General features: G+C 37.1%; 1 protein-coding gene across 1 annotated transcript; it reads left to right on the top strand.

Moving 5' to 3' along the window:
* The first annotated feature begins 2,254 nt into the window (after positions 1-2,254).
* HMA2 (heavy metal atpase 2) lies at positions 2,255-11,372 on the top strand. The gene is made up of 10 exons (XM_088959811.1): positions 2,255-2,646; positions 2,993-3,203; positions 3,384-3,641; positions 5,737-5,834; positions 6,279-6,534; positions 6,673-6,810; positions 6,903-7,230; positions 8,278-8,480; positions 8,664-8,863; positions 9,954-11,372. Exons 2-10 carry the CDS (start codon positions 2,993-2,995, stop codon positions 11,229-11,231), a joined length of 2,970 nt encoding a protein of 989 aa, XP_088815937.1. The 5' UTR covers positions 2,255-2,646; the 3' UTR covers positions 11,232-11,372.
* Positions 11,373-13,093: the final 1,721 nt, after the last annotated feature.

The following is a 13,093-nucleotide window of genomic DNA, read 5'->3' as shown; positions in this document are numbered from 1 at the left end:
ATAAATTTGTACTGATTAGACGGTCTAGACATTGAATTGTACTGATCCTAATTGGTCCAAAACATTCATTGGATTGGATTGGACCTGATCCATTTATAATAGGCTCACATTGGGCAGGATTGGATTGGACCAAATCCATCCAGTCCAATTGACACCCCTAGTTAAGTGGCAATTTTCTGTTTAAAGCCAGCCATCATCTACTCAGGTGGCAAGTTTTTCTTTTCTTTGTTTTTTTTTTGTTTTGAATGTGACAAATTTGCAAAACAAGTAGATTCTTTCTTTTTCTTCTTCTTCTTCCTATTATTATTATTATTATTATTATTATTATTATTATTATTATTATTATTATTATTATTATTATTATTGTTGTTGTTATTGTATTATTATTATTATTGTTATTTCATAATGAACAAATCTTGTTCAGGTGGTTCATGAGCAAATTGCCTGTCTAACCTGAGAAAAGCCATTAGCTCTGACCTAAAGTTCAATTTAGTTCTGAGATGGATAGTGTGGATTTGGGGACAACATTTCTTCTCGTGGATAAATGGAGAGATCTCCTTGCAGTTGTGTCCAGTTGTATTCATCTTGATGGATAGTGTGTTTGTCTGCATGAAGATGAATTAAAAAAAAAGGTGAAATTTTCCATTTGAAACTTCTCGAAAATAGCCCGAAATGATTTTTCCAGATCTTTTCGAGACTACGGCTAGATCTTTTCCCAACAAAATGGGAAAAGGCCAAAATACAGGTTACCGGACTTCTAAAAAGCCACAACCCACACAAAAAGACGTATCAAACGGAACCTAATATAACTGAATTGGCTGAGCTGAATTACTTATGTACAATAATCAACCCACGTATCCAACTTCAATTGTAGCCATTAAGGAGCTAGCTTCTTACAACCTATTCACATATAAAGCGTGAGGAAAGCCAGTTAGCTCCAACTCCAAGCTAGCCTTTTACGTTTATAGCTCCAGAGCAAACTGTTTAGAATTTTTAAAAGAAAGAGAGAGAGAAGTTCCATATTCACATATAAAGCGTGAGGAAAAGCTAGCTCCAAAGTGAAAGCCGGCAGTGAAACGTACCCAACTGTTCCACAACGTTGCCTTAGTCATGTGAGAAAAGCCCAAAGAACAAACAGCTAAATATACTCCTTGTTTAGTGCTGAAACTCACAAAGGCTGGCTTTTTATGATTTCCCTTTCCATTCTTGCACCACAGTTGGATGTCTTAACCGTTGATCAGATCGATCAGCTAACCTGTAAAAGAACTGGGACCCAGAATAATGCTCACTTTTCATTGGTTTAGTGGTCCAACCATTGGTTTAGTGGTATAGTACCAGACATTCTTTACACTTACATGTATCATCCCCTCCTACTATTATATGTATTATCACAAGTGCTGTGATCTTTATTCAAAGGCTGATCATATCCAACAAAAACTAACTCCTTATCTTCCAACTCCAAAATAAAGAAGTCGAATTAATTAAGAATCATGAATCTGTTTTTTTACTTTCTTTCGATTTCTTTTTAATTAAATAGTATATCTTTACTTTTTTTTTTAAATAAAAAAAAAGAAAAGTCTTATCAAGGATAAGAAAGAAGGGGCATAGGATTTTACCTCGAAACAAAACTAGGAGCCAAAGCTAAATACACATATATCTTTGTTAGAAACAGGGAAAAAAAAGGAAAGTGTATAAACAATTAGTAGTTTACTTGGTTGTTATTTTTTTCCTTTACCCACTTTTTTTTAAATAAAAATTAATATTTGAAAAAGAATTTCAATTAATGCCCCCCACCCTCACCCCACCCCACCCCCCCCCCCCCAAAAAAAAAAAAACCATAATTTTGTACACTTCATAGGTGCTGTGCAGTAAGAAGTTAAAAAAGAGAAAAAGTTCAAGAAATACATAAGAGAAAAAAACAAAAAAAATTGGGAAGTTAGAAAACTAGCTACTTGCCTTTCTTTCTTCTTCATTTCAAGAACCTTATTTTTTTTATTAATCACATCATTTTAATTTGTTTTCTTCTCGGATTCAATATGAATGCTTTATATAAATACAAAAAAGGAAGGAGCTATATTTGTAACTGTAGCGATTATTGAGTGAGGAAGAGAGAGAGAGGTATATAAAATTAGTTAATGATAAAAGCAAGGCAGTTACAAGTGAATATCAAGGAGTTGTATAGTTATTTTAAGACCGCATAAGCAAATCTTTTTCATCGGAATATATACTCAGAGTGGTTGATTGTGTGGATTCCATTCTCTCCTATATTAGTGGCTCCCCATTTTCTTTAATCTTCGAAGAGAGAAAGGTAGACAATTATTCCCACACAGGAAATCTTAAGCAACTCCTCTAATTTGTTCTATTCCTTATATCTGTCCCCTCTCCCTATCATAGCTGCATTGCCTTCTTAAAGCCTCTCAAGCTTGTCTAGATCTTCTTAAGTTTTCAGGACTCCATATATATCGCCTGAAGTTCCTTTGTCTCAGGAATTCATAATTGCTTCTTGACATATATGATGTCAGCTATCCTTACATATTAAGACTTGCAGCTGGTTTCCACCTCTGGGCAGAACTCCTCCTTGAAGATTAATTCTAACAGTAGTGTTTCAACGCTTCTGGTTTATTTGCTGTATCAAAAATCCTCCTGGTTAGTTTACATTTGCCTCTCAATTTGTTTGTGATTTTTCTTATCGTTATCTTATGCTGATTTCAATTGATCCATTCATCTTTTTCTTCTGCTTGTTTCAATAATCAACTCTGCTGGTTCTATTTGATTCTTCAATATATATCATCTTGTCAGCTTTTCTGCTTCTTTCTAAGACTCTCTCTCTCTCTCTCTCTCTCTCTACCCCCATCCCCCATGTATGCATGTGTTGAATTTGAGAGTTTTTGAATGAAAGTCTGATACCCATTTAGTTAAACTACACTCATTAACTCTAATCTCACTTCTTCAATATCATCTTTGCTAAGATTCTCTCTCTGTCTCTCTCCAGATGGACATGGGCAGTAGCAATAAGGACAAGGCAGCAATAGACATCCAGAAAAGCTACTTTGATGTGCTGGGTATTTGCTGCACATCTGAAATCCCCCTCGTTGAAAGGATTCTTAAACCGCTTGATGGAATCAAGGAAGTCTCAGTGATTGTTCCTTCTAGGACAGTAATCGTCGTCCATGATACCCTTCTCATTTCTCAGATTCAAATAGGTAAAACACATTCTTTCAGTGGCCCAATTATTAAAAAGCCGCTCAACTTTATTTTCATGATCCAAAAGGCTCCTCCATCTTTATAATTTACAGCATCCTTGTATAGGGCCTTTCAAGAGACTAATGTCCCTACTCTCTCTCTCTCTCTCTCTCTCTCTCTCGTGTTTTGATCTATTTCAGTTAAGGCTCTAAACCAAGCGAGGCTGGAAGCAAACATACGTGGATATGGTGAAGAAAAAAGCGGAAGAAAATGGCCGAATCCATATATAATGGGCTGTTTCATTTTGCTGTGTTTATCTTTCTTTAAGTCACTTTTCCACCCACTTCACTGGTTAGCTCTAGGAGCAGTTCTAGTAGGCCTCCCTCCCATTGTGATGAGAAGCATCGCTGCTATACGTCGACTCACCCTTGATACCAACATTCTTGTGTTACTTGCAGGTATTCATTCAATCATTCTTAATTACTCTGTCAAATATTCATTCAACTCGACACTGTTTTCAATACAACTCTGTGGCGTTATTATTGCTTTTGTCCAGAGCAATTAATTAGCTTTTTTTTTTCCTACCAAAAAAAAGAAATGGTCTAGCTGTTCTTTCGATAAGCTAATTAATATTGAGATTACTAATATAAAACTTAATTTGATATTTGACAATATTCTGATGGCGAGAGAGAAAATTAAAATGATTCAGAAAGCATATTCTTACTCGAGAATCTCTCTTAGCAGCCGCTGAGAATCTCTCCTTGTTTAGGAAGGGAATGAAGAATCAAAATCTAGGTAGACCATATGGGTAACGTGAATCATGAATCCATGATTAAGTTAGTTTGTTGAGCTCCTATTCTCTCTCTCTCTCCTCTCCGCGGGGCTGAAAGTAGGAGAGATCATACGGAAAAGCTAGAGATCTCTGCAACTGCTTTGAAATGTTTGTTTTCCCTGCTTAATCAGGTTATAATATAGCCATTATTAAGCAAGATGATGACTGATGAAACTTTTAAGAAAAGCAGCCTTCATTAATGTTTTCCAGAAAGCTCAAAAGATTATGCCGTTTACATCAACTCAATATAGGTTCCTATACTTTAACTGGTGCTTGGGCTTTCTAAAAGTTCCATTGCAAGCACTAAACTCATAATTAAATTAAATTATATGAGGGAAAGGGTTACGTTTAGTACAACCAATATGTAGAATGAAGTACACACCAACAAAACGCAGTAGTACATTTGGGACAACACAGTTGCTTGAGTAAACCAGCCAAACCAACCCGTTAAACTTTATGGTGTGTTTGGTTTGAAGAAAAAAGTAGGGAAAAGTTATAAACCTTGTATAGGTGTTCCTACCTTTTCCTTCCTTTTCCTAGCTTTTCCTTCAAACCAAACATAGCTTAAAATAGTTCATGGTTTCTTATTTGGAACCCAACTTATTAGTCTTTTCTCGGTAACCAATTGTTGGGCTGCAATAATAATAATAATAATAATAATAATAATAATAATAAAGATTCATCCATTTGAAGAAGATTCTCGTGTGATTGTTTAAACATTTCTAAATCTCTAAACAACCCTTTTTTAATGATATTCTAAACAGGTGTTGAGATTCAGTTTAACTACTTTTTTCAATCTCCATTTGTTACTTGTTAGTTGATATTAATTGCATGTTATGTTTATTGTAATTCTATATTTTTTTCTTGGTTGCAAAATGCAAAATGTACACAAAAGTAAGGGTAAATTGTTGAAACCTCCCCTGAAGTTTAATAATTGCAATCACCTCCACTGAACTTTTTCATACAGTTGCAAATAGACCTACTTTGGTAGAATCTTCTAGAAATAGTTATGAAAATGTCCCAAATATCCATGTAGTTCCTATTGAGGCTAGTTTCTATAGAACAAAAAATAAATAAATAAAACAAACATTATAAATAACAAAAACAAGAGAATTTAAAATTGTAGTTTTACCTTTGAGTGATTGGTATGAAGGAAAATTTTGAAAAAATAAATCAATTTTAGAAAAACAAATTATTTGAAGGGTTTGGGGTAGTGATTAATAGAAAGAGAAAATTTGGAAAATAAACATTTTTATTAAAAGTAATTACATAGGTATTTTGGACATTTTCATGCCTATTTTTAGAAGATTCTACCCAAGGTCTACTTGCAATTGTATGAGAAAGCTCAGGGGAGATTTCAGCAATTTACCCTAAAATTAACAAACTTTCATCTAGCACTTTTTTGAAAGAGAAGCAGTGATTTATCTTGCCTATTTTGGTCATTTTCAAATTATGTCCTTTGCCCATATGATTCTTGAGTGTGTATTTTGATGAATTAACTTCTTCCATCACTCAACTTAAGGGAGAGGGGTCTTTGTTCGAATCTGAAAGTTTAAGGGGACAATTACCACTATCCCCCAAATTACAGGGTAGTAATATGTTATTTAACCGAATAATAATAACAATAATAATAATAATAATAATAATAATAATACTTGATAATTGATATTTGTTTGCTTTTATAAAAAAATGATTCTAATTCAGATTTTAATTATGTGCAGTGGGTGGAGCAATTGGATTGGGAGATTACGGGGAGGCAGGTTTTATTGTCTTCCTGTTCACCTTTGCAGAGTGGATTGAATCAAGAGCAAGTCACAAGGTTTAGTCTCACTTTCTCTCACTCAAAATGCACACATCCATTCTTCCATTTGGATCCATTGAGATCAACACAGTCTCTAAATTGTCCTTTTCAACCTTAAAAATGTTTTCACCCAAACAAAAGCCCTTGGCATATATCTCGGTCCAAGAAAAAATAATAATAAGACCTCTTCTGTTTTGTATTAATACTTAAAACTTTGAATGGCTAATATTAGTTGTAAAAGTTAGGGAAAATTCCTGATTTGTATCCTGTACTTTGGGCCTAATGTTATTTTGGTCCCTGAATTTTAAAATACGACAATTCAGTGCCCAAAATTTTAAAATGTGACAATCCAGTACCTACCATTAACTAGCTATTACCCAGTTATTAAGTGACATTTGAAAAAGACACAAATGCCTTTTTAGGCTTTCCATACATACTAATCAAGTGATTTCATTAATACAGGCTAATGCATCCATGTCGGGTTTGATGAACATGACTCCTCAGAAAGCCGTCTTAGCTGAAACAGGGCTTGTACTTGATGCTAAAGGTGTGAAGCTGAACACAGTCATTGCTGTGAAGGCTGGGGAAGTAATCCCCATAGATGGAATTGTTGTTGAAGGGAATTGTGAAGTAGATGAGAAGACTTTAACAGGGGAGTCCTTTCCTGTTGCCAAGCAAATTCAATCTAATGTATGGGCTGGTTCTATAAACCTAAATGGTAATGATTTCTGTTCTCATTTCTTATCTAATATATATTGCCTCTCAACTCTCAAGCCAAGAGAATGGACATTGTGATGGACATTGTGATACACCTTTACTTATCAGATTTTAGAGCTTTTTTCTTTCCTTTTTGTAGGTTACATTAGTGTGAAAACCACTGCCTTGGCCGAGAATTGTGTAGTAGCTAAAATGGCAAAACTAGTAGAAGATGCCCAGAAGAACAAATCCAAGACACAGAGAATGATTGATAGTTGTGCCAAGTACTACACACCAGGTTGGTCTTCTGTCAGCATAATTCACTACTCAGTTAACATCCAAATTAAATTGGTCTTCCTTCCTAAATCTCTTTCTGGGTTTTCGTTGCAGTTGTGATATTGGCATCCATTGGGATTGTGGTGATTCCAACTGCATTAAGAGTACATAACCTGAAGCACTGGATTTACTTGGGGCTAGTTATTCTGGTAAGTGCATGCCCATGTGCACTTATCCTCTCTACACCAGTTGCTATTTACTATGCTTTTACAAAAGCTGCTTCATCTGGACTTCTATTCAAGGGGGGAGATTTTCTTGAAACCCTAGCTAAGATTAAGGTCATTGCCTTCGATAAGACAGGAACAATTACAAGAGGAGAATTCGTGGTGACAGATTTCCAATCTATCTGTCATGATTTCAGCTTGAACTCCCTACTTTACTGGTAAGTTTGATAAACTAACTACATTAGAAATCCAGAACCATTTTGGGGGGGGGGGGGGGGGTGCACCAATATCTATGAAAACCCCATTAATTAGACTAAATGTGTGGAAATTATTTAATTATTAAGATTAAAAGCAAATAGAAAGAATTTTCCTTAAGAAAAACAAAGCATTTCTTTTAAGATTTTGCAATGCCTTTATACTTATTGGAGATTATATTAAGATTTAATGTTGAATTGGGTTATGAAACTACCAATATTTAATTATCCTGCATTTTAAAATAGGGTAAACTTCCGAAACCTCCCCTGATGTTTTTGGTTGTTGAAACATCCTCTGAACTTTGGTAAGTCCAATCACCTCCCCTAAACTTTCTGACATAGTTTCAAGTAGATTCCCTTTACTAGATTCCTCTAAAAGGAGGCATGAAGATGTTGACAATACCCATATAAATTACTTTTGACTAAAATGTTTATTTTTCAAATTTTCTCTTCATATGAATCATTAGTCCAAATTCTTCTAATCACTTTTCTGAAATTGTTCCATTTTTCAATGTTGCCCTTTATGAGTATTTTGAACATTTTCATGCCTCTTGTTAGAGGATTCTAACAAGAGATTTCAGCAACTGTGTCATAAAGTTCATGGAAGGTGATTGTAATTATCAAACTTCTGGGGAGATTTCAGCAATTTACCCTTTAAAATACGAGGAAAGGGTATTGCAATTTGATTGGAAATATAATTTGTTTTGGTGGTAATAGAAGACACATGGAATGAAATACTTGCATTGTAGTTTCTTTGGGATTTCAATGTGTGAATTTAATTTATCATCTAATTACTAGGATGATTATATGAGAACTTAGTTCATTTGTTCAGGATCCTAAAATAGCTTCACTTTCTTCTATTGAGGTGAGCTATACATGAGATGTCTCCAGTTTAGATGATGAATCATTTCAAGAAGCTTAAATGCAACAATTTAATTCAAAAGATCTTATCTTATTGTTGAAACTCTGCAATTCATCACAAATTAAAATAAACCATTGGCAATTTTGAAGGGTTTCAAGCATTGAGAGCAAATCTAGCCACCCAATGGCAGAGGCACTTGTCGACTATGCACGCTCACACTCCATTGAACCTAAACCAGAGAACGTTACAGAGTTTCAGAATTTCCCAGGGGAAGGGATCTATGGACAAATTGATGGGAAGGATATCTTTGTTGGGAATAGAAAAATTGCCATGAGAGCCGGGTGTAGAACAGGTAATTAATGAATTTTAAATCTTCAGTTTGAAAGGTTATTCTATTAGAGTTCTAATCATTTATCAACATTCATTCATGAAATTCCTTAGATTCATGTAGCTTCATGCATCATTTCTCTTGCTTTCTACTATTTTTCTTCAACAATTCTAAGTTTCTTACAAGTTCAAGCCTAGAAATTTTCAGTTGACACTGAAGAAGGTGACAGTAACGGAGCAACAATTGGATATATATGCTTGGGAACAACTTTGGTCGGATCATTCAGCCTAACTGATGCCTGTAGATCTGGAGCTGCAGAGGCCATCAACCAGTTGAAGTCATTGGGCATTAAAACAGCCATGCTTACAGGAGATACCCATGTAGCAGCCACTCATGCTCAAGATCAGGTGCAGGGAGTAGCTCCTAGTGCCCCCTTTTATATAAGGGTATCAATGGACCGGTTTTGGACCAGACCCCATCCAGTCCAAAATCAATTTGGATGGATTGGACGGACCAAAGGACATAGTGGATTAGACTAAGTCAGCCCAAAATATTTATTAGATTGGACTGGGCCTGGTCCTCCGTAATAAACTTATATTATATTTGGTTGAATTAAGCCAATATCTGGTCCATTGAAATAAGATAAGAATATAGGTGTCAATGAACCAGGTTTGGATTAAAACCAATCTAAATAAAATGAATTTTAACAAATTGGATAGGTCCAAATTATTCATTGAATTGGATTAGAACTGATCCATTTCTAATGCACATTAGGCTGAATCGGATTGGACCGAACCCAGTCCAATCGACACCCCTACTTCTATATATACTTAGGACTGTAAGTGGGTTAGATTCACATGATGACTGGTTAGATTATGGTCAGAAAGGGGTTATGAGTTGAGATTTAATCTAACTCTAGATGAGATCAATCAATTATAACCTGTAGCTGACAACCAAAGGGTTGAATCAGAGGACCAATGGGCTACACGTACGGATTCAACATTACATTGCTCTACTTGGGTCATTCAATTCTAACTTCTAAGGTTGTCTTTGGATCAGGGTAGAACTGGTCGAATTGAGGAGGGAAATTCCTCTACTGTTTGGGTAAAAAATTGGGACTTCCACGTCCACTTAGGCTCTGTATTTGCACAGTACATATTTATATTTTTACTCCTACCAAACTGAACCTTAAGAAAAATGAAGAGTCAAAAAACCCAGTTAAAATACCACCTAATTGGGCTGTTTTTAGGCTTAAAATATGAGCTTTGATATATATTGGACGACCCTTCTCAAGATCCAACCCCAAAATATGTGGGCTGGGCTGGTCTAGGGCTTACAACGCTTACCTCTGATATCCTTTCTGGATGGTACCTGGTTTTCCTTCAAACCAAACATAGCCTTAGTATAGGCCATTGCTTAAGAGCCTAATTATCTGCAACTTAAGAACCTCAGTCTGAGGCAGCAGTTGGCTTATATTTCCCACTTTTGGTGTTGCAGCTAGGGCATGCTATAGAGGTAGTTCATGCCGAACTCCTACCCGAAGACAAAGTGAGAATTATCAAAGGCCTTAAGGAGGAAGGAGCAACAGCGATGATCGGTGACGGTGTGAACGATGCTCCGGCATTGGCAGTGGCTGACGTCGGCATCTCAATGGGCATCTCAGGCTCTGCACTTGCCACGGAGACAGGCCACGTAATACTTATGTCCAACGATATGCGTAAGATCCCACAGGCTATCAGGCTTGCTAGAAAGACCCAACGGAAGATAGTGGAGAACATCGCATTGTCGATCATCACTAAGGTTGCTATTCTTGCGTTGGCCTTCGCTGGCCACCCACTTCTCTGGGGTGCAATTGTGGCTGATGTTGGTACCTGCTTGCTTGTGATCTTCAACAGCATGCTCGTTCTACGAGTGAAGAGCGCTTCAAGCTCAACATCATCATCATCCTATGGGAAGCATGCCCAGAAGCATCACCACCACCATGTTTCCTGTGAGAATCATCAACATGAGCATTTGTGTAGCCACCCATCATCATCATCAGCTCCTGTTCATCATCACAAAGAATGTTGTTCACATGAAGTGGCAGAGAACTTGTGTGAGTCTCAGAAAGATCAGTCATGTGCTTCATCAAGTCATCCATGTAAGTCCCTCCAGCCAGTAGGCTCCTTCTGTAAGGAGGGCAGCTGTAGAGATTTGATTGAGAGACAGAAGGGTCATGGAGATTGCAGAGAGGTGGCAGTGGCACAAGATGGGGACTCACACATGATATGCATACATCAAAATGCAACTGAAGTAAAGATATGTGGTAACCACAGCTCAAATAGTGATAAGCTTGGAGTTACCAGCTGTTCGACTGCAGTCTCTTGTAGGTCCAAGCCAAACCATGGTTTCAGTTGTTCAGAAGCAGGGCACCAGCACGTGAAGGATGCTAGCCACAGCCATTCGAGTCCAATTGCTTGCAGAGACAACAACCATCACCATCATCACCACACAGACAAGTCAGATGTGCAAGCCGCAGATCATTCGCATGATGGGGAGCACTCTGTGAGGTGCAAGACCCACAGTTGTCACTCTGATTCAATATGTCGTTCTGCGAAGGATATCATGCCAGTGACAGAAGGCCATGGGGATTGGGCAGCTCACCATGCTTGTCTAAGTTTAGAGAAGAGAGAGATGGGTGCCTGTTGCAAGAGCTTCAGAAAGGAATGTGGTGGTCATCACCATGGATGCTTAGGAGCTGGTTTGGGAGGCCTACCAGAGATTGTCACTGAGTAAGGCTGCTTTAAAGATAGATGGAAGAAATCAAATAATCTGTATGGTCTATGTTGTTGTTTTGAGTAGAAAATTAGGAAAATTTGTTTGAATGCTTAACCTCATCATGAAATTAATCAAAAAACAATGGTTGGAAGGGGATAAGGGTTGGACACATGATATTATGATTATCCTGCATCTCAGAACAAATGAGTAGCTGCTAACCAAAGATTATGATAATAAGATAATGATAAAGTAAAACAGGAAAATGCAAGATCATTTTCGCACTCAGTTTCTACAAACATAAATTCTAGGAAATTGGTACCAATCAATGGCTTCAAGAGGAAAAGAGGAAAAGTGGTTTGTCAATGAAGCAAATGTTCCCTGAACCAGAACTGGCTAGAAATCCAAACTATACCCTTTGTTGGTCCGGTTCAAACATCCAGGGTTTAGATCAACAATATTCATTTCTAAGTGCAGTATTTTTGTTTCATATGCTGATAAGTTAAGATCAGCTGTTCAGTCTCATAAGAAGAGTTTAACAGGAAATTAAGCATGACATGTTTGAACTTTTAGGATCACCAAGTTTTCTAAAACAATAAATTACTTATGTTTCTTCCTTTTGTTATGGCGCCATTGTAATAAGTTGGTATATTAGTTAGTATATTTTAGAGTAAATTACAAAGACCCCTGTACTATGGGTCAGTGACAAAGACCCCCAGTACTTTGTTTTGGGACAAAGGTCCCCCTATACTATGACTTGTGAGACAAAAACCCCTTTCCATTAGCTGTTCTTCAAATTCACCTTTGCAATATTTTTTAATCCCTATACTGCCGCTGTAATAACTATTCGAACAACTGGAAAAAACACTGTTCATCTTCCCCGACCTCACGATACACGAATGCTCGTCATTTTGCCAGAGAAATGAGAACTCCGATTGTTGATCCTTCTATACTTCGCCGGAATGTCCGTCTCTCCGTTCCTTGTCGTCACGTCTTTCACGAACCCTGCTCGGACCGTTCCTGCAAACAATAATCAAGAAAAGAAAAAAAGCGACTTCCTTTAGCAGAGCTTTCAAGTTATTCCATGCTTGTTTTGCAAACTCGAACGAAGCTTATATAATAATCGTCGGAGAAAGGTATCGATTTTGTTTGGAGGTTCAGATTCTGGTAGATTTGACAATTTCTTTCATGCATATCGAAATTTTATCGTTTTCTTTTCGGTGGTGATCGCATTGCTCAGTTATGACTTCTTGTCGTTGTTGCGGTATATCAGATGCGTTGGTTAATTACGAAACCTTTTTGCGACCTTCTTTAATCCAATCTCTTCTTAGCTCAAAAAGGAGGTAGATGTTAGGAATAGAATACCTGATTTTGTGTTCTACTCGTCAATTGTGATCTTTTTTCTTGCTCCTCCACTTCGTAGTTCAGATTAGTCTAAGCTCTAAGCTTTTAGGATTGAGTGGTAGGATAGAGAAGCTCTTGATTTGACCTTCATTTCGGAATTTCCGAAAATGGAGAGCAGCTCTTAGAGGGTGTTGCTTTGATTCTGGTCTTCTCAATTATGCCTCCTTTCAAAATCCAGCCAATATATTCTCACTTAGTTGAAGAATCGATTCGGAGCGATCCAGTTAAACCTATAGTGAAATGACGCCTCAAGAGGCTCTTTGAGCGGCAGTTCCCGAGTGTCCTAAGGATTTCGTCAACTGAGAAGCCTGGCGCCGGTGAACAGCAGTACAGCAAAGATGCAAATAACAATGATTGGGAGCCAAGCTCTGTGTGCTTTGGACAAAATGATTCGGAACTTCATCGAAGAGAACAATGAGAAACATTTGTCGGCGGCCAAATGCGGACGGAATCGATGCAATTGTTTCAACGGAAACTGT

Source organism: Nelumbo lutea, chromosome 8 (assembly GCF_056320005.1).
Source record: "Nelumbo lutea isolate HS-2025 chromosome 8, American lotus-T2T, whole genome shotgun sequence".
Lineage (NCBI taxonomy): Eukaryota > Viridiplantae > Streptophyta > Magnoliopsida > Proteales > Nelumbonaceae > Nelumbo > Nelumbo lutea.
This window is presented reverse-complemented; position numbering and strand designations above follow the sequence as displayed.